At 43.9% G+C, this 23212-nt stretch overlaps 1 protein-coding gene across 1 annotated transcript in view; it reads left to right on the top strand.

Annotated features, from left to right (window-relative positions):
• Nucleotides 1–327: 327 nt before the first annotated feature.
• Nucleotides 328–23212, top strand: part of LOC135553473 (1-phosphatidylinositol 4,5-bisphosphate phosphodiesterase eta-1-like) — a 227314-nt gene continuing 204429 nt past the window's right edge. Inside the window, exon 1 of the mRNA XM_064985579.1 lies at nt 328–926. Coding sequence (XP_064841651.1) covers nt 848–926 — 79 coding nt within the window. The 5' untranslated portion in view covers nt 328–847. The remainder of the gene's footprint in view (nt 927–23212) is intronic.

Raw genomic sequence — 23212 nt, 5'->3', positions numbered from 1 at the left:
GCTGGGGTGTCTGGTGTCAGCTGACCTGAGGGGAGGAGTCTGTCTACAGAGTTCAGGAGAGGCTCCTGACAGGCTGGGGTGTCTGGTGTCAGCTGACCTGAGGGAGGAGTCTGTCTACAGAGTTCAGGAGAGGCTCCTGACAGGCTGGGGTGTCTGGTGTCAGCTGACCTGAGAGGAGGAGTCTGTCTACAGAGTTCAGGAGAGGCTCCTGACAGGCTGGGGTGTCTGGTGTCAGCTGACCTGAGAGGAGGAGTCTGTCTACAGAGTTCAGGAGAGGCTCCTGACAGGCTGGGGTGTCTGGTGTCAGCTGACCTGAGAGGAGGAGTCTGTCTAGACCAGAGTTCAGGAGAGGCTCCTGACAGGCTGGGGTGTCTGGTGTCAGCTGACCTGAGAGGAGGAGTCTGTCTAGACCAGAGTTCAGGGCTGGTAGTTCTTACTTTAGGCTCTTTGAGTTGAAAGTGGTATTTCATTCTAAATGCTGTTGTGCGTCATCACATCACACCTCGAGAAGTCACGTCGGTGGTGTCTGATTCCACACAAAGTAATATCAGTGACTCAAGAGCTACACTAGTTGAATCAATCAGTCAGATTCTATAGAGCCCTTTTTACATGAGCAGTTGTCACAAAGTGCTTTACAGAGACCCAGGCTAAACCCCCCAAGGAGCATGCAATGCGGAGGCAGACGCACAGTTGCTCGGAGAAACTCCCTAGAAGACAGGAACCAAGGAAGAAACCTAGATAGAAAGCTTAGGCCGATGGTGAACTGTATTGTGTCCAGTCCCACTGAGTCTCTGTCTTTTCTCCTCTTTCACAGGCATCCCATTGCGCCCTCCATCATCCATCCATCATGAGTTCCTGGGTTGTGAACAGGAAGGGAGGGCTGCGGTACTGCCACCACTTCCTCACAGACAACAGCATCTTTCATGGTGTGTGTCTCACACACACACGCACGCACACACACACGCACGCACGCACACGCACGCACGCACGCACGCATGCACACACACACGCACGCGCGCACACACACGCACGCACGCACGCACGCACGCACACACACACACACACACACACACACACACACATAGATATTAGATCTTAATTTGACCAGTTTCTCACAGCAGGAAAATGATCCTCCAGTAACAGTAAATGTGAATTATTATGTGCATAATGATTCATGGCTATGTTTGTAGGGGTTGATACATTTTTCTTTAGGGCAAATCAAGTCATACATTTTAGTGGAAATTACAAACTTTTAGAAGCCTTTTTAAACGTCCGAACACATTTCCTGCATTTCTCTGCAACAACAGAGTGATCATATTAAGAGAGATTACGTGGGTGATGGCAAAACATTTATTTATTAAATTGTATTTAACTTGATGGAACACAAGGGGGCGATATGCCTCAGCTGTTGCGGCTCTGTAGTTCATTCTGCAATACTATAACGCGTTACACGGAGCCCAAGAGTCATCACCAACCATCATCACTAAGACAGGAAAACACTAAATGGCACAACATGACAATTCAACAACTAATGTAACAAACCCTGCAGCACCATTGGGAGCATCAAAATAACAACATGCAGGGGCGTCTGTGTATTAGAGGAGAGAGTGTGTGACACACTTTGGTTATTACAGAGAGCCACAGGTGGCCCTCACAGTGGAATAATTAGGTTATGATCTAGTTATGATCTAGTTTGCATAGGAAGACAGCTCACCGATGAGGGAGCGGGGAGAGGAAATAGACTGTTTATATTGACAGGTAAGGTTGCTTAAATGGTGGGGTTTTGACTTTGGTCATGCATCATTTGGTTAAATCCTAAACTTAGGTGCCCCAGGGTTGAACAACTCGAGGGAAAAGCATTGTCTGCTGGTTGTCACGTCTCATCAGTTGATTATCATTGATTAGCTGGACGTCCTTTAAGTTAGTCTGGTCTGAATAGATGTTGAAAGGTCATCCGGATGAAGACTGGTATGGCTGACAATGAGAAACATCCCCACTGCATTTACTTCAGGTAAGTGACTATAAAAAGAATGCTGAAAAACATTCTGTCTTCAAGGGTTATAGACGGGGCAGCAGGGAACGTTTTCAAACAGAAGAGACACATTGATCTGCAGAGACAGACAGACAGACGTAGTACCTAATGCAGAGACAGACAGACAGACAGACGTAGTACCTAATGCAGAGACAGACAGACAGGCAGACGTAGTACCTAATGCAGAGACAGACAGACAGGCAGACGTAGTACCTAATGCAGAGACAGACAGACAGACAGACGTAGTACCTAATACAGAGACAGACAGACAGACAGACGTAGTACCTAATACAGAGACAGACAGGCAGACGTAGTACCTAATGCAGAGACAGACAGACAGGCAGACGTAGTACCTAATGCAGAGACAGACAGACAGGCAGACGTAGTACCTAATACAGAGACAGACAGACATAATACCTGCTGCAGAGACAGACAGACAGACAGACGTAGTACCTAATGCAGAGACAGACAGACAGGCAGACGTAGTACCTAATACAGAGACAGACAGACAGACATAATACCTGCTGCAGAGACAGACAGACAGGCAGACGTAGTACCTAATGCAGAGACAGACAGACAGACATAATACCTGCTGCAGAGACAGACAGACAGGCAGACGTAGTACCTAATGCAGAGACAGACAGACAGGCAGACGTAGTACCTAATGCAGAGACAGACAGACAGGCAGACGTAGTACCTAATACAGAGACAGACAGACAGGCAGACGTAGTACCTAATACAGAGACAGACAGACAGACATAATACCTGCTGCAGAGACAGACAGACAGACAGCAGACATAATACCTGCTGCAGAGACAGACAGACGTAGTACCTAATACAGAGACAGACAGACAGACATAATACCTGCTGCAGAGACAGACAGACGTAGTACCTAATACAGAGACAGACAGACAGACATAATACCTGCTGCAGAGACAGACAGACAGGCAGACGTAGTACCTAATGCAGAGACAGACAGACAGACATAAATACCTGCTGCAGAGACAGACAGACAGAGTACATGGCGCTGATTACTCTTCAACATGGCGCCGACAGAGATGGCCGCCTCGCTTTACGTTCTTAGGAAACTATGCAGTATTTTTTGGGGGGGGTATTATTTCTTACACTGTTACCCCAATCTTAAGGCTTGTTACATACAGAACTATTGGATATAAGGGAAACATCATTTTACCTTTATTTAACTAGGCAAGTCGGTTAAGAACAAATTCTTATTTTCAATGACGGCCTGGGAACAGTGGGTTAACTGCCTGTTCAGGGGCAGAACGACAGATTTGTACCTTGTCAGCTCGGGGGTTTGAACTTGCAACCTTGCGGTTACTAGTCCAACGCTCTAACCACTAGGTCAGTCCAGTCCAGACCAGCTCCCGTTCTGTCTGTCCCCTCCCACCTCCAACCCCAGTCCAGACTTCTTTGCTCACTTTGAGAATAATACAGTGCCACTGACATGGCCTGCTACCAAAACCTGTGGGCTCTCCTTCACCGCAGCCAACGTGAGTAAAACATTTAAACGTGTTAACCACTGCCGGCCCAGGCGGCATCCCCAGCCGCGCCCTCAGAGTGCAGACCAGCTGGCTGGTGGGAAGTGCATTGAGAGACTAGTCAAGGACCATATCACCTCCACCCTACCTGACACCCTGGACCAACTGCAATTTGCTTACCGCCCCAATAGGTCCACAGACGACGCAATCACAATCACACTGCACACTGCCCTAACCCATCTGTACAAGAGGAACACCTATGTAAGAATGCTGTTAATAGATTACAGCTCAGCATTTAACACCATAGTACACTCCAAACTCATCATTAAGCTGGACTTTCTGATGGGTTGCCAGGTGGTGAGGGTAGGAAACAACATCTTCACCCCACTGATTATCAACACGGGGTGTGTTCTCAGCCCTCTTCTGTACTCTCTGTTCACCCACGACTGCGTGGCCATGCACGCCTCCAACTCAATCATCAAGTTTGCAGACGACACTACAGTGGTAGGCTTGATTACCAACAACGATGAGACGGCCTACTGCGAGGACGTTAGGGCCCTCAGAGTGTGGTGTCAGGAAAATAACCTCACACTCAACGTCAACAAAACTAAGGAGATGATCGTGGACTTCAGGGAACAGCAGAGGGAGCACCCCCCTATCCACATCGACAGGACAGTAGTGGAGACGGTGGAAAGTTTTAAGTTCCTCGGTGTACACATCACAGACAAACTGAAATTGTCCACCCACACAGACAGCATGGTGAAGAAGGCGCAACAGCGCCTCTTCAACCTCAGGAGGATGAAGAAATTAGGCTTGTCACCGAAAACGCTCAAACTTTTACAGATGCACAATTGAGAGAACCCTGTCAGGCAACTGCTCCGCCCACAACCGTAAGGCTCTCCAGAGGATGGTGTGGTCTGCACTACGCATCACCGGGGGCAAACTACCTGCCCTCCAGGACACCTACAGCACCCTATGTCACAGGAAGGCCAAAAAGATCATCAAGGACAACAACCACCCGAACCACTGCCTGTTCACCACGCTATCATCCAGAAGGCGAGGTCAGTACAGGTGTATCAAAGCTGGAACCGAGAGACTGAAAACCATCTTCTATCTCAAGGCCATCAGACTGTTAAACAGCCATCACTAACATTGAGTGGCTGCTGCCAACATACTGACTCAAATCTCTAGCCACTTTAATAATACAAAATTGGATGTAATAAATGCATCACTAGTCACTTTAAGCAATGCAACATTATATAATGTTTGCATACCCTACATTACTCATCTCATATGTATATACTGTACTGTATACCATCTACTGCATCTTGCCTATGCCGCACGGCCATCGCTCACCCATATTCTCATTCATTCCTTTACACTTTTGTGTATAAGGTAGTTGTTGTGAAATTGTTAGATTACTTGTTAGATATTACTGCACGTCAGAACTAGAAGCACAAGCATTTCGCTACACTCGCATTAACATCTGCTATAACCATTTGTTTGGGACCAATCCAATTTGATTTGATGCAGAGACAGACAGAGTACCTGCTGCAGAGACAGGCGCCTGTCCTCTGGGCTGTAACACACCACTTCCACTGAGATACAGCTGGTCTATTACTGTAGTCAATCCATGGGCGACTGTCTGTCTGTCTGTCTATCTGTTTGTGTGTGTGTGTGTTTTTTATTCATTTTATTTTTTTTGAACATCAGCTTGGCAGAGCATCAGTGTAATTTAGCCCTGAGACTTAGTCTTTATGGCCCTCATGCCGGAGATGGATGGACCTGCTGCAGAATGAGAGGAGAGAGGAGAACATACACACACAGTGAATGGAGAACAAGAAGGGGGCCGACAGACATGGCAGCTCTGCTCCTAACTCCTAAGCAACTTTGCAGTATTTTGTTTTTTTTGTAATGTTATTTCTTACATTATTAGCCCAGAATGTTTTCTGTGTTATTACATACAGTCGGAAATAACTTTTGGATATCAGAGCGGCGGTAACCAGCATTACGACCAGGAATACAACTTTCTCTAATTGGATCCTTTGTTCGTATTCCCTAGGGCAATTGAATTTATCCAAGAGGCTCCTTCAAAACGCCGCCTGCGGGGAAGAGGTATTCTGAGTGGAATTTCAATCAGGCTCAGGAGGCGTGCACACCACCACCGCCTCCGAGTATATTACTCGCTAATGTTCAGTACCTGGACAATAAAGTAGACAAGCTCAGGGTGAGGATCTACTTCCAGAAAGACATCAGGGATTGTAACATACTCATACTCGGAATCATGGCTCTCTGGGATATACTGTCCCCGTCCATACAGCCAGCTGGGTTCTCAGTACATCACGCAGACAGGATCTCTCAGAGAAGAAGAAAGGTGGTGGTGTATGTTTCATGATTAACTACTCATAGTGTGATTGTGATAAAATACAACAACTCAAGTCCTTTTTTCCCCCCGACCTAGAATACCTCACAATCAAATGCCGACCGTGTTACCTCCCAAGAGAATTATCTTTGGTTATAGTCACAGCTGTTTATATTCCCCCTCAAGCCGATACCACAATAGCCCTCAAAGAACTACACTAAACTTTGTGCAAACTGGAAACCACATATCCTGAGGCCACATTTATTGTAGCTGGGGAATTTAACGAAGCAAATTTGAGGAAAATTTTACCGAAGATCTATCAACACATTGACTGTAGTACTCGCGCAGCAAAAACACTCGACCACTGCTACTCCAACTTCCGGGATGCCTACAAGACCCTCCCCTGCCCTCTCTTTGGAAAATCAGATCCCGACTCCATCCTTCTCCTCCCTTCCTATAGGCAGAAACTCAAACAGGAAATACCCATGCTAAGGTCTATTCAATGCTGGTCTGACCAATCGGAATGCATGCTTCAAGATTGTTTTGATAACGCAGACTGGGATATGTTCTGGATAGCCTCTGAGAATAACATTGACGTATACACGACACGGTGACTGAGTTCATCAGGAAGTGTAAAGGCCTTGTTATTCCCATTATGACTATTAAAACCTACTCAAACCTAAAACCATGGATAGATGGCAGCATTTGTGCAAAACTGAAAGCGCATTTAACCTCAGCAAGGTGACTGGGAATATGCTCTAATATAAACAGTGTAGTTATTCCCTCCGTAAGGCAAACAAACAGGCAAAATGTCAGTACAGAGACAAAGTGGAGTCGCAATTTAACGGCTCAGACATGAGACGTATGTGGCAGGGTCTACAGACAATCACAGATTGCAAAGGGAAAAGCAGCTGCCTTGCTCACCGATGTCTTGCTCCCGGACAAGCTAAAAACCTTTTTCTGCCAATTTGAGGATAACATAATGCCACCGACGCGGCCCGCTCCCAAGGACTGTGGGCTCTTGTTCTCCGTGGCCGACGTGAGTACCATTTAAGCATGTTAACCCTCGCAAGGCTGCAAGCCCAGATGGCATCCCTAGCCGTGTCCTCAGAGCATGCGCAGACCAGCTGGCTGGTGTGTTTATGGACATCTTTCCTCCCTATCCCAGTCTGCTGTCCCCGCTTCCTTCAAGATGTCCACCATTGATAGCAAAGGTAACTGAACTAAATTACTATCACCCCATAGCACTCACTTCTGTTATCGTGAAGTGCTTTGAGAGGCTAGTTAAGGATCATATCACCTCCACCTTATCTGGCACCCTAGATCCACTTCAATTTGCATACCTCCCCAATAGATCCACAGACGATGCAATCTCCATCGCACTGCACACTGCCCTGTCCCATCTGGACAAGAGGAATACCTATGTAAGAAGGCTGTTCATTGACTGCAGTTCATCCTTCAACACCATATTACCCTCCAAGCTCACCATTAAGCTTGTGGCCCTGGGTCTGAACCCGCCCTGTGCAACTGGGTCCTGGACTTCCTGATGGGCCACCCCCAGGTGGTAAAGGTAGGAAACAACATCTCCATTTCACTGATCCTCAACACAGGGGCCTCACAAGGGTGCGTGCTCAGCCCCCTCCTGTACTCCCTGTTTACCCATTTTCTGCGTGGCCACACACGCCACCAACTCTATCATCTAATTTGCAGACAACACAACAGTAGTAGGCCTGATTGTCAACAATTGTTTTTGAAACCAGTGGACAGCTAGTGAAAAATGCTCTCTTGCAGCAGCTGCATAGTGCGAACCAAGCCTATGGAATAAAAGTGTGGCTTTTATTGCTCAGTTTATATATTAATGTAAAGATATATTATTATTATATTATTATATTTTGTGGGGCGGCAGGGAAGCCTAGTGGTTAGAGCGTTGGACTAGTAGCCGGAAGGTTGCGAGTTCAAACCCCCGAGCTGACAAGGTACAAATCTGTCATTCTGCCCCTGAACAGGCAGTTAACCCACTGTTCCCAGGCCCTCATTGAAAATAAGAATTTATTCTTAACTCACTTGCCTGGTAAAAAAAAAATATATTATTATTGTATGTTGTAGAAATTGATGGGTTAGAAGAAGCCTACATAACCAACCCATAAAGTAACATATAACATCCATATATGGCCAGCTATGTAAACGTTAACATTGATTTATCCTGCAATAGATGTTATTCAATTGATAACATACCTTTTTGTCTTCTTTCGAATGCCTGTTAATGGGAAAGTCATCGAAAAGTAACTGAATGTAATCAGATTACATTACTGAGTTTGGGTAATACAAAAGTGACGTTACTGATTACAGTTGTCTACAGGTAACTAGTAACTAGTAACTAACGGATTACTTTTATAAAGTAACCTACCCTACCCTGGTGACCAATAGAATTTGATTTGATTTGACCTGCCACAGACTGAGTGGAGAGAGGAGAACATACACACACAGACCTGACTCTTCTCCTCTATATTATCCTCTGCCATCTACCCATCTATCGTCTCAACTCTCAGTCCAGAGTGTGAATTATACTTTGTCATTCAGGGGTTCTCTATTTTTTTTTCACCGGACCTTCTACGGGAAGAAAACATCCTAATAGTGAAGATATGTAATTTAACAATAAAAAAATATTTTCATTATCTTTTAATTTTAACACAACCATTCATGGTGTTTTCATCTTATTGTCAACAAATTAAGAGTAGGCTACATGAGCATGTTTGTCCACATAAATCCAGCATCATAACAATGCGCTGTGCACTCGTGCCATTTGAGACACACACAGTTTAAGTAGACCGAAAGTGACACATCTTTTTTAAAAGGTCAAGGCCTGAGTTAACTGTACTGAACAAAAATATAAACGCAACATGTAAAGTTTTGGTCCCACGTTTCATGAGCTAAAATAAAAGATTCCAGAAATGTTCCATGCGCACAAAAAGTTTATTTATATCAAATGTTGTGCACAAATTTGTTTACATCCCTGTTAGTGAGCATTTCTCATTTGCCAAGATAATACATACACGTGACATGTGTGGCATATCAAGAAGCTGATTAAACAGCATGATCATTACACAGGTGCACCTTGTGCTGGGGACAATAAAAGAGCACTCTAAAATGTGCAGTTTTGTCACACAACACAATGCCACAGATGTCTCAAGTTTTGATGGAGCGTGTAATTGCCATGCTGACTGCAGTAATGTCCATCAGAGCTGTTGCCAAAGAATTTAATGTTCATGTCTCTACCATAATGTTGTTTTAGAGAATATGGCATTACATCCGACCGGCCTCACAACCGCAGACCACGTGGAAACACATCAGCCCAGGACCATCAGCCCAGGACCTACATCCGGAAACACATCAGCCCAGGACCTCCACATCCAGAAACACATCAGCCCAGGACCTCCACATCCAGAAACACATCAGCCCAGGACCTCCACATCCAGAAACACGCCAGCCCAGGACCTCCACATCCAGAAACACATCAGCCCAGGACCTCCACATCCAGAAACACATCAGCCCAGGACCTCCACATCCAGAAACACATCAGCCCAGGACCTCCACATCCAGAAACACATCAGCCCAGGACCTCCACATCCAGAAACACATCAGCCCAGGACCTCCACATCCTGGAAACACATCAGCCCAGGACCTCCACATCCAGAAACACATCAGCCCAGGACCTCCACATCCAGAAACACATCAGCCCAGGACCTCCACATCCAGAAACACATCAGCCCAGGACCTCCACATCCAGAAACACATCAGCCCAGGACCTCCACATCCAGAAACACATCAGCCCAGGACCTCCACATCCAGAAACACATCAGCCCAGGACCTCCACATCCGGAAACACATCAGCCCAGGACCTCCACATCCGGAAACACATCAGCCCAGCCCAGGACCTCCACATCCAGAAACACATCAGCCCAGGACCTCCACATCCAGAAACACATCAGCCCAGGACCTCCACATCCAGAAACACATCAGCCCAGGACCTCCACATCCAGAAACACATCAGCCCAGGACCTCCACATCTGGAAACACATCAGCCCAGGACCTCCACATCCAGAAACACATCAGCCCAGGACCTCCACATCTGGAAACACATCAGCCCAGGACCTCCACATCTGGAAACACATCAGCCCAGGACCTCCACATCCGGAAACACATCAGCCCAGGACCTCAACATCCGGAAACACGCCAGCCCAGGACCTCCACATCCGGAAACACATCAGCCCAGGACCTCCCAGGAAACCTCAGCCCAGGACCTCCACATCCGGCTTCTTCACCTTCAGGATTGTCTGAGACCAGCCACTCTGTTGAAGCTGTGGGTTTACATAACCAAAGATTTTTTGCACAAACGATCAGAAACTGTGCTTTTCACCGATAAGTCCCGAGTTTCAACTTTACCGGGCAGATGGCAGACAGTGTGTATGGCGTCGTGTGGACGAGCGGTTTGCTGATGTCAACATTATGAACCCAATGGTGGTGGTGGGATTATGGTATGGGCAGGCAAGCTACGGACAACGAACACAATTGCATTTCATCGATGGCAATTTGAATGCACAGAGATACCGTGATGAGATCCTGAGGCCCATTGTCGTGTCACTCATCTGCCTCCATCACCTCATCTCATCTGCATGCTTGTTGTCCTCACCAGGGTCTTGACCTGACTGCAGTTCGGCTTCGTAACCGACTTCAGTGGGCAAATGCTCACCTTTGATGGCCACTGGCATGCTGGAGAAGTGTTCTCTTCATGGATGAATCCTGGTTTCAACTGTACCGGACAGATGACAGACGTGTATGGCGTTGTGTGGGTTAGCGGTTACCTAATATCAATGTTGTGAACAGAGTGCCCCATGGTGGCGGCGATGTTATGGTATAAGCATAAGCTAAGCTACGGACAACAAAACACAATTGCATTTCATCGATGGCAATTTGAATGCCAAAAGATACTGTGACGGGATCCTGAGGCCCATTATCATGCCTTTCATCTTGTTTCAGCATGATAATGCATGGCTCCATGTCGCAACGATCTGTCCCAGTTCTTCAATGGCCCACATACTTACCAGACATGTAACCCATTGAGTATGTTTGGGATACTCTGGATCTACGTGTACGACAGCGTGTTCCAGTTCCCACCAATATCCAGCTACTTCACACAGCGATTGAAGAGGAGTGGGACAACATTCCACAGGATACAATCAACAGCCTGATCAACTCTATGTGAAGGAGATGTGTTGCGCTGCCTGAGAAAATGATCATCACACCAATACTGACAGGTTTTAGGATGTATTTATTTTCAATTGAGTGATTTCCTTTTATGAACTATAACTCAGTAAAATCTTTTAAATTGTTGCATTTATTTTCATTTTTATACCATCTTTGATGGGATTGTCTCGGGAATGGGATGAAAAGTGCAGCCACATGGAAAAATTGTAAATGTTTAAACCATGACACAGAGGTGGGGGTGTTTGTTTAATTTGGAATCATCTCTTATTAAAATATTGACTACTGTAGCAGTACAAATTGCATTTGAAACAAATAGCAGCAGAATTATTAAACTAGCATTATTTATTTGTTGCATTTAGGTAGACTCATGTCTCATTTAGGTAGACTCATGTCTCATTTAGGTAGACTCATGTCTCATTCAGGGGTTCTGAGACCCCCTGGATCCCCTGTAGTTCACACTCTGTCTGTCCCTCCCCCAATTTTATCTCCTTTTCCCTCTCCCTCCTCTCCTCTCCTCTCCTCCTCTCCTCTCTCCCTGTCCTCTCCTCTCCTCTCCTGTCCTCTCCTCTCCTCTCCTCCTCTCCTCTCCTGTCCTCTCCTGTCCTCTCCTCCTCTCCTCTCCTGTCCTCTTCTCTCCTGTCCTCTCCTCTCCTGTCCTCTCCTGTCCTCTCCCTCTCCCCTCATCCCTTCTTTCTGTGGATGAAAGAGTGGCTGATGGTTTGTATCCAGCAGTAGTGTGTTAATCAGAGGGTTAGTGGAATGGAGGAAAGAATAGAAGGGAGAAAGCTCCTGTGATCATGTTTGGGGGAGACACGGAGCATTTGACATCTAAATCAACGTAGGCAACAAGCGTAAAGTCTCTCGTGACACACACACACACACACACACACACACACACACACACACACACACACACACACACACACACACACACACACACACACACACACACACACACACACACACACACACACACACACACACACACACACACACACATACTCTTTGCAGGAGGGTGAAGTCTACTACATGTGGGTGGGCTGTGAAGAGATGGGCCTCTTTGTACTTCCAGACGGCTATTGACCTTTGAAGACATCTACTGGGAAGCCCATCAATACAGGCACGTCTGTGTTTTCGTCTGTGTATCTGTGCTGGGATGCCCATCAATACAGAGGTAGTTGGGATGGCCGGGGATGTTCTCTTGATAAATGCGTGAATTTAACAATTTTCTTGTCCTGCTAAGAATTCAAATGTAATGAGCACCTTTTGGGTGCCAGGGAAAATGGTTGGAGTAAAAAGTACATTATTTTCTTTAGGAATGTAGTGATGGAAAAGTAGTCAAAAATAAGAATAGTAAAGTACAGACACCTCAAAAACTACTTAAGTAGTACTTTAAAGTATTTTTACTTGAGTACTTTACACCACTGCCTATGCGGTACAGTATGTAACAATACTTGTATTGGTTTTTTAAAGTATTTGTTATGCATTTTGGCAGTATTTTTACAGATTTGTTTGCCAAATGATAGGTTTGCCTGTCGATAGATTGTGTCTTCTTTGTCATATATGTATTTGTCACGGTGATTTATCAAAATATTATTTGTGTTCCTCACTGATAAACCTACATCGCCTATCAAGTTTAATTGTAATGTTTGTTTAGATGTTTAGTGTCTCCCTGCACATGAATAGGCAAAGGGGAGCTCCTTTTCCTGGCCTTCCTTGACTGTAGAATATGATCAGACTTGTGCTGCATTCTGAACCAAGTGGGAAGTTGGTAATTACCAGTTGTGATGTCGTAAATATCAGTTGGATTCATTCACATGCTTTGAACTCTTTGAGAAATGCCGATTGGCTAATGGCCAACAGGCTGAGTCAACCATACACTAAAAGGACAGCTACTGTGTTAAGTTTGTAAACAAATTCTAGTGTTCATAAACCAGATTTATATACAGTGCATTGCGAAAGTATTTTATAAACTTTACCAAAATTTTGCCACATTTCAGGCTTCAAACATAAAGATATAAAACTGTATTTTTTTTGTGAAGAATCAACAACAAGTGGGACACAATCATGAAGTGGATCGACATTTATTGGATATTTCAAACTTTTTTAACAAATAAAAACTGAAAAATTTGGAACAAAGCTTTTTCTTTTTCAGAAGCTGTAGAACTGGTAGTGATCAAGTTCAACATTTTCACATGACCAGTAAAAACTGACAGAACACTTAATTTACAATAACATTCTCAGTAACTGCTAGAGAAAAGTTTTTCTTGCTATGACTGTGACTATGACTATGTTGTTGTTTCTCTACTTTAGTTGAATGCACTGACTGTAAGTCACTCTGCATAAGAGTGTCCGCTAAATGACCAGAAATGTCAACATTGCAAAGCATTATGATTCTAATGAGTTCCGCACCCAAACAAGACCACATTTGGTTGGTCTGGACCGGACCAAATCTGAACAAATCATAGACGTCCATGTTTCACAAGTTTGGACAGTATAGTATAGTACAGTAGAGTATAGTATAGTACAGTAGAGTACAGTAGAGCACAGTATAGTGCAGTATAGTATAGTAAAGTATAGTATGGTATATGGACTATATTATGGTACAGTAGAGTACAGTACAGTAGAGCACAGTATAGTACAGTAGAGTACAGTACAGTAGAGCACAGTATAGTACAGTAGAGTATAGTATGGTATATGGACTATATTATGGTACAGTAGAGTACAGTAGAGTACAGTACAGTATAGTACAGTAGAGTATAGTAAAGTACAGTAAAGTACAGTATAGTACAGTAGAGTACATTACAGTAAAGTATAGTACAGTAGAGTACAGTACACTAAAGTATAGTACATTATAGTACAGTATAGTACAGTAGAGTACAGTAAAGTATAGTACGATATAGTGCATTATTGTACAGTACAGTAGAGTATAGTACATTATAGAGTATAGTGTAGTACAGTAGAGTATAGTACAGTAGAGTACAATAAAGTATAGTGCAGTAGAGTACAGTATAGTACAGCAGAGTATAGTATAGTATAGTATAGTACAGTAGAGTGCAGTAGAGTACAGTACCGTAGAGTAGAGTACATTAGAGTACAGCATAGTACAGTTGAGTACAGTACAGTAGAGAACAGTTGAGTTCAGTTCAGTTCAGTAGAGAACAGTGGGGTACAGTACAATATAGCACAATATTCTGTACTGTATTGTACTCTACTGTACCACAGATGTCTGTGGAAAAGGAAATCAAGGCTGGACCTGACCAGATGTCTGTGGAAAAGGAAATCAAGGCCGGACCGGACCAGATATCTGTGGAAAAGGAAATCAAGGCCGGACCGGACCAGATATCTGTGGAAAAGGAAATCAAGGCCGGACCGGACCAGATATCTGTGGAAAAGGAAATCAAGGCTGGACCGGACCAGATATCTGTGGAAAAGGAAATCAAGGCTGGACCTGACCAGATGTCTGTGGAAAAGGAAATCAAGGCCGGACCGAACCAGATGTCTGTGGAATAGGAAATCAAGGCCGGAACAGACCAGATGTCTGTGGAAAAGGAAATCAAGGCCGGAACCAGATCTGGAAACAAACGTCGGAGACGTCTAAAAAACAACATCTGTGGACTATTTGAATCAAGGCCAGCGTGGGACAGACCAAATTACAACATCTTTTCAACATCTGTGGGACCTCGGAGTAAGATGTTTCTCACAGGGACATCATGGATGTTCCTCTGCTCAGAAGTTGCATGCATCAACTAATGTTTCTATTGGCACCAGATGACTATAACAAATGGTTAGCTGACCAATACAAAACATATCCAGGCATTGTAAGATATGCCACGCGTCAGCAACGCCTGCGCAGAGGAAGCAACCCCACAGACATAAGGGTCTGCTGCAATACAGTATCAGCTCAATCAGGAAATTACCTCTAAATATCTACCATACTACAACTCGGATCTTCAGCCCCACGCAATGAATCCTCCAGAGTAACGTTGATTCCTCATCCTGAAGTTAAATTCCATTGTAGCAGATGAGAGAAAATTGTGGCGCCATTTTGGAAATGATCATGTCTAGTTTCTCATCAGACTAACAACACACTGGGCACTGATGTCAACTAATGTAAATTCAAAGTGAAATGAATAAAGCATTTCACTGGTCCTCTGTGGAGATGGGAGAACATTCCAGAAGGACAACCATTTTTTTTACCTTTATTTAACTAGGCAAGTCAGTTAAGAACGAATTCTTATTTTCAATGATGGCCTAGTGGGTTAACTGCCTGTTCAGGGGTAGAACGACAGATTTGAACTTGTAACCTTTTGGATACTAGTCCAATGCTCTAACCACTAGGCTACCCTGCCGCCCCATCTACCCTGCCGCCCCATACAGCACTCCACCAATTAGGCCTTTATGGTAGAGCGGCCAAACGGAAGTCACTCCTTAGTAAAAGGCACATTACAGCCCGCTTGGAGTTTTCCAAAAGGCATCTAAAGGACTATCAGACCATGAGACACAAGATTATCTGGTCTGATGAAATCAAGATTGAACTCTTTGGCCTGAAAGAGAAGCGTCATGTCTGGAGGAAACCTGGCACCATCCCTACGGTGAAGCATGGTGGAGGCAGTATCATGCTGTGGGGATGTTTTACAGCGGCAGGGACTGGGAGACTAGTCAGGATTGAGGCAAAGATACAGAAAGTACAGAGAGATCCTTGATGAAAACCTGCTCCAGAGTGCTCAGGACCTCAGACTGGTGCGAAGGTTCATCTTCCAACAGGACAACAACCCTTAGCACACGGCCAAGACAACGCAAGAGTTGCTTCAGGACAAGTCTCTGAATGTCCTTGAGTGGCCCAGACAGATCCGGACTTGAACCTGATTGAACATCTCTGGAGAGACCTGAAAATAGCTGTGCAGCGATGCTCCCTATCCAACCTGACAGAGCTTGAGAGGATATGTAGAGAAGAATGGGAGGAACTCCCCAAATACAGGTGTGCCAAGCTCATAGCATCATACCCAAGAAGACTGAAGCTGTAATCGCTGCTAAAGGTGCTTCAACAAAGTACTGACAACAAAGTACTGAGTAAAGGGTCTGAATAGTTATGTAAATGTGATATTTCTGTTTATTTTTTATAAATGTTAACATTTCTAAAAACCTGTTTTTGATTTTTCATTATGGTGTATTGGTTACAGATTGATGAGGGGAAATACGATTTAATCATTTTAGAATAAGGCTGTAACTTAACAAAATGTGGAAAAAGTCAAGAGGTCTGAGTACTTTCCGAATGCACTATATTACCCTTTTCACAGCGATAGCCTATTTTTTAAATTCAAACCACAAAAAGGTCGCCAGCCTTCTAATAATGTACCCGATAGGAGCAAATCCATTCGTCGAGGGATGGAAATTAGATATGAGCAAATCCATTCTCAAGCGAGGGAAATTACTCAGTAATTGTTTGAGGCAGCCCCGGGGCGATTACCGTCACGCACAGAAGCTTACATTTAAAGTGGAAACAAACATAGGCTAAAGGGAGATTTTACCAGGCTTCTGTTTTAAGATACATTTTGTTCAATGGGTTTCCATTTTCCGAACAGTTTACGTCTTTGGAGATGCAGCAGTGGCAGGACACATGTGATGCTAATAACGTACTGGGCAATAGAAAGCAACGAGAGAGAAGTAGGTCGGATAATAAATAAACCGTCTCCCTTCTCTGACCTGGTGTTCCTTCTCACCTGAACTCCCCAGAGACCCGTCCCATCGCGCTCTCCACGTCAGAGCCTGGTGAGATGAAAGGTAATAGAATGTCTGTCAAAACAAAAGTTTCAGTTTTTCATTTCTAATTCCCATGGAACACAATTGTAAGTCTGAAATGCAACTCGATGTGAATTCACACGGAACTGTCATCAATTAGCCTACATGGCAAACAACCTGGGGATGATTTTTGTTCATAGCCTATCGGAAATTATTTAGGCTATTGTGAGTCTCTTGCAAGGTAGTATACTTTCTCCATTATATCAGCTGGCTGTAATTTAACATCCACTAGCTCCCTGTGTATGACAGCCCCACCACTCCCCTCCTTCGCCCGGCTATCGCATACATTTGTCAAGAGAATCGATTTATCACATTTTTTTCGCTTGGCACGACTGGTGTGAGGATTGTGACACACTCCATCACCTCTGCTCTACGCAGAGAGTTAAGCAGAGACGTGTGTGAGTGTTGCGCAGGAGAGATTGCAGCAGGTTTTGTGGAGCGTTCAGAGATCCTGTCAGTTCAGTTCATCTATGGGTTGTTTGGCGACTGTGTGTCACGGATAAAAACATGCGTTTCTTTTGGACTAGGAGTAACATGGGAACACAGGGGAATTTCAGACCAATAGATGGTATTTTACGTCTTGGCAACTAGGGTACCCTACTGGAGACTACCTACTGTATGGAAACGATGTCCAAAGTGAATGGAAGGACAATAACTAAATGAGAGCACTACCTCAAAATATCATCGCCCCCCTTTATCCTGGAGCATAATTACTTATCAAAAAGCTATTCAAACAGTAAATCAATTTTTAAATGGCTGAACTTGAAGTATGCAAAAATCTCAGTTTTGAGAAGGGTAAGCATTCTACTCACCTCTACTGTTTTTCAATATATGTTTGATGGTACGCTAGGTGAGGAGGGGCGAGGGCGTTTTATCAAAATGTAGCCTATGTTTAAACCTGGACCGTCTTCTGAATGGATTGCTCTATTCCTAAATTCTTTGAGTTGTTTGATTCGGTATTGTTGTTCTTTTTATGGTGACAATGCCTGTGTCTTGTTGGTTTTTGAGGCTGTTGTTGTGAGTGTGATAAATAAGCATTTGTTATGCATAGGTGTGGACAAAAAATGCATTACATTGTTGAGTTCAATATCACAGCCCATGCGTTAATTCCTTTACAATGTAGCCAAACAGTTTTAAAAAATAACGCTTTTTTTTTTGTTGGTATGATCCTACGAAGTTTTCAATTTGACTCAGAAATTCATGTTGGGAGTGTCTTTGTCTTGCCAGGAAACCTATCTGTCTTTGTAGAACAGTAGTTCTATGGAATCCGAAAGCGCACGTCCACTCCTCGCAGTGAGGCAGCACATGTAGGGAACTGTCCATGGTGCTGCAGAGGAATGCCTTCTGCTCCCGACTGGATGTCTGTCGCGAAGAGGCAGAAAATCCGCTTTTTTCCTGACAAGAGTTGCATGTGTGCTTGTTGAAACAGTTAGATACATGCTGCCGATGTAAACAAAATAGGCTGTGTAGGGGCTAACCATTGAGACATTTTAATCAAATTTACTCAAGTATTATATATTTTATTTGAATAGAAAAAGGACCACTTCTATCTGTAGGGAGAACATATTCAGGGGTGGACTGGGACCAAAATCGTCCCTGGCATTTCTACCCCCCTCTTAAGGCACCCACATGGCCCATGTTTGAGCAAAAACCCGGAGTTAGGCCACCAGCATTCTGTGACGTGTATTGAAGGGTGACAGCAACTGTTGGTCGTTCACATTTCAGTTATCAGTTTACTAATCTATTATTGGCCTATAAAATGTGGATAAAAAAGTACCATTGTTTATTATGTGACTGTACCTTGCCACTGAGCCTCTTTAACGGATTTTGGTACTCGATTTGGTTCTGTGTCTTACCGAGCAGAAATGAAATGTTGCTTCATTTTGATCTAACAGAGTCAGAGGCCTATAGGCTATAGTGTGATGCTAGTCTACACCTATAGGCTATAGTGTGATGCTAGTCTAGACCTATAGGCTATAGTGATGCTAGTCTAGACCGATAGGCTATAGTGTGATGCTAGTCTGGACCTATAGGCTATAGTGTGATGCTAGTCTAGACCTAAAGGCTATAGTGTGATGCTAGTCTAGACCTAAACCTAGTCTACACCTATAGGCTATAGTGTGATGCTAGTCTACACACCTAGTCTACACCTATAGGCTATAGTGTGATGCTAGTCTAGACCTATAGGCTATAGTGTGATGCTAGTCTGGACCTATAGGCTATAGTGTGATGCTAGTCTAGACCTATAGGCTATAGTGTGATGCTAGTCTGGACCTATAGGCTATAGTGTGATGCTAGTCTCGAGACCTATAGGCTATAGTGTGATGCTAGTCTAGACCTATAGGCTATAGTGTGATGCTAGTCTGGACCTATAGGCTATAGTGTGATGCTAGTCTGGACCTATAGGCTATAGTGTGATGCTAGTCTGGACCTATAGGCTATAGTGTGATGCTAGTCTAGACCTAAGGCTATAGTGTGATGCCCTAGTCACAAACTAAAGGCTATAGTGTGATGCTAGTCTACACCTATAGGCTATAGTGTGATGCTAGTCTACACCTATAGGCTATAGTGTGATGCTAGTCTACACCTATAGGCTATAGTGTGATGCTAGTCTAGACCTATAGGCTATAGTGTGATGCTAGTCTACACCTATAGGCTATAGTGTGATGTTAGTCTACACCTATAGGCTATAGTGTGATGCTAGTCTACACCTATAGGCTATAGTGTGATGCTAGTCTGGACCTATAGGCTATAGTGTGATGCTAGTCTACACCTATAGGCTATAGTGAAATGCTAGTCTACACCTATAGGCTATAGTGTGATGCTAGTCTACACCTATAGGCTACAGTGTGATGCTAGTCTAGACCTATGGGCTATAGTGTGATGCTAGTCTAGACCTATAGGCTATAGTGTGATGCTAGTCTAGACCTATAGGGCTATAGTGTAATGCTAGTCTGGACCTATAGGCTATATTGTGATGCTAGTCTAGACCTATAGGCTATAGTGATGCTAGTCTAGACCTATAGGCTATAGTGTAATGCTAGTCTAGACCTATAGGCTATAGTGTGATGCTAGTCTAGACCTATAGGCTATAGTGTGATGCTAGTCTAGACCTATAGGCTATAGTGTAATGCTAGTCTTGACCTATATGCTATAGTGTGATGCTAGTCTGGACTTATAGGCTATAGTGTGATGCTTGTCCAGACCTATAGGCTACAGTGTGATGCTTGCCTAGAACTATAGGGTTATAGTGTGTGGTGCTAGTCTAGACCTATATGCTACAGTGTGATGCTAGTCTTGACCTATATGCTACAGTGTGATGCTATTCTAGACCTATATGCTACAGTGTGATGCTAGTCTAGACCTGTATGCTACAGTGTGATGCTAGTCTAGACCTATATGCTACAGTGTGATGCTTGTCTAGACCTATATGCTACAGTGTGATGCTAGCCCAGAACTATAGGTTATAGTGTGTGATGCGAGTCTAGCCCTATATGCTACAGTGTGATGCTAGTCTCGACCTATATGCTACAGTGTGATGCTAGTCTAGACCTATATGCTACAGTGTGATGCTAGCCTAGGAACTATAGGCTATAGTGTGATGCTGTCTAGACCTATATGCTACAGTGTGATGCTAGCCTAGAACTATAGGCTATAGTGATGCCTCGTCTAGACCTATATGCTACAGTGTGATGCTAGCCTAGAACTATAGGTTATAGTGTGATGCTAGTCTAGACCTATATGCTACAGTGTGATGCTAGCCTAGACCTATATGCTACAGTGTGATGCTAGCCTAGAACTATAGGTTATAGTGTGATGCTAGTCTAGACCTATATGCTACAGTGTGATGCTAGTCTAGACCTGTATGCTACAGTGTGATGCTAGTCTAGACCTATATGCTACAGTGTGATGCTAGCCTAGAACTATTGGTTCATGACCTTCATGACTGTATACAGTATAGCTGCTATTATATGCTGAGTGGGTGCCCATGCCAAAGATTGTTACAAAGAAAGGTCTGTCTCTGCGTTGCTTCACAGACTGTCAACAGTTTGGTTCAACCCCTGCTTCTTGAAAGCAGCATTAGTGTCAAACTGCCACTCCTCCTCCCCTCTGTAGGAGAGAGAGACAGAGAGAGAGAGATAGAGAGAGTCAGAGAGAGCTGAGGGAGAGAAAGAGATAAATATTGTGTGTAACTTCTGGGTTCTATTTCTAATTGTGTTTGTGTGGCACACTGCTGTTAATCCCTCCACATGGAGGAAATGGCTTTTCAAGTAAAATGTGCCTTTCCTCTCCTGATGATGATGATGAGGAATCTCAGCTCGCTCACTCTCTCTCTCTCTCTCTTTCTCTCTCTCTCTCTCTCTCTCTCTCTTTCTCTCTCTCTCTCTCTCTCTCTCTCTCTCTCTCTCTCTCTCTCCCTTTCTCTCTCGCTCGCTATCTCTGTCTCTCTCTCTCTTTCTCTCTCTCTTTCTCTCTCTTTATTTCTCTCCCTCTCTCTCTCTTGCTCTCTCTCTCTCTTTCACCCTGAGCTAACATCTTCTCCATACTTCCTGTCATTCTCTTCATTCTATTTGCCTGTTTTATTCATTATTCTGCTAGACTCACCCCTGAAACAATCCTCAGCCAAATCATTTGTGGTTTGCAAGTACATAGAATTTCAAAGATCAGATATCTGTCTCTTTGTTTAGTTGGTCTCTGGCATGATTTGTTAAGACCATGTTTTTATTTATTGCAATTTTTATAGTATTGTTAATGACTTGCTGAAACATGCAGTGAATACCAGAGGCTCAGTTTTGACAGGGTTGTATTCTCATGGGCACCAGGAGCTATGCATAATGGGAAATTACGTGTTGAAGAGCTGATGGTATCAGGTATGTGTTTGTGTATTTTTATGATTTTTTTTCACTGGGCTTGACTGTGTGCGTGTGTGTGTGTACATATACTGTATGAGTGTATTCATTTACTGTGACTGTTACTTTAGTAAATAAACCCAACTCTTCTTAGTTTAAGCCACCAGAAGCTTGGTCGAATTGATCTCACATTATGCAATTCCCAGAGCCAGAAATCTCTGCTAAAGTAAAGAGCTGCTTCAGTCTCCACTCCTCTGTTTCCTGTGAAGTCTGGGAGATCAGACAGTTTGACATGGAAGCCCAGCTCTGCTCCTACAGAGAGAGAAGAGTAAAACAGTTAAAGGAATATTGGAGTGCCTGAGCACAACACTAATAATCACACATTCTCTCTCTCTCTCTCTCTCTCTCTCTCTCTCTCTCTCTCTGTCTCTCTCTCTCTCCTCTCTCTCTCTCTCTCTCTCTCTCTCTCTCTTTCTCTCTCTCTCTCTCTCTCTCTCTCTCTCTCTCTGTCTCTGTCTCCCTCTCTCCCTCTCTCTCTCTCTCTCTCTCTTCTCTCCTCTCTCTCTCTCTCTCTCTCTGTCTCTCTGTCTCCCTCTCTCTCCCTCTCTCTCTCTCTCTCTCTCTCTCTTTTCTCCTCCTCTCTCTCTCTCTCTCTCTCTCTCTCTCTGTCTCTCTGTCTCTCTGTCTCTTCTCTCTCTCTCTCTCTCTCTCTCTCTCTCTCTCTCTCTCTCTCTCTCTCTCTCTCTCTCTCTCTCTCTCTCTCTCTCTCTCTCTTTGATATGCAGGCTGGTATAGCCTTCTCAGGGAGCCCCTTGTACCAGAGCTGGTTACAGTTTTTCTCAATTTCAAAAACACCATTTCTGAAACCTTGCTCCATTTCCTGAAAACATTAAACATAAAAACCTCATCTTCAAGCACAATTTACATCACCTCTGACTCATCTCGCAAAAACGAAATCAAACACTGCTCTCAAATCATAAACAAAGTGATCAAAAATGATATACACTCAAGCAGTCAGTAAACAATACACCGAAAAATAGAAAACATATTGTTCAAAACATACAATTCTCACAGAGAAGAACATTTTTACTGCTAAAAATATTAATATTTTTCCATCATTTTCTTTTGATGAACAAAATCATGTTCTATCATAGTAGCTCAAAAATAATTACTACTCTGCTTTGCTCTTTGCTTACAGTACTGTACCCTGCATCTCACAAACTTGTCCTTTGTCTCTGTGATACTGTAATTCTTGTTCTTTGTTGATATGAACCTGCAACCAGTCAAAACCTATTGAGCCATCAGTACTGTTAATAAATGGAAAGCACAATGTTCAGGGCCATACAATGTGTCCATTGTACAGTATACAGCCTACAACGCACTGTACTACAGTATACAATAC

Source organism: Oncorhynchus masou, chromosome 13 (assembly GCF_036934945.1).
Source record: "Oncorhynchus masou masou isolate Uvic2021 chromosome 13, UVic_Omas_1.1, whole genome shotgun sequence".
Taxonomy (NCBI): Eukaryota; Metazoa; Chordata; class Actinopteri; order Salmoniformes; family Salmonidae; genus Oncorhynchus; species Oncorhynchus masou.
Note: the sequence above shows the minus strand (reverse complement) of the source record. Positions and strands in the feature narration are given on the sequence as shown.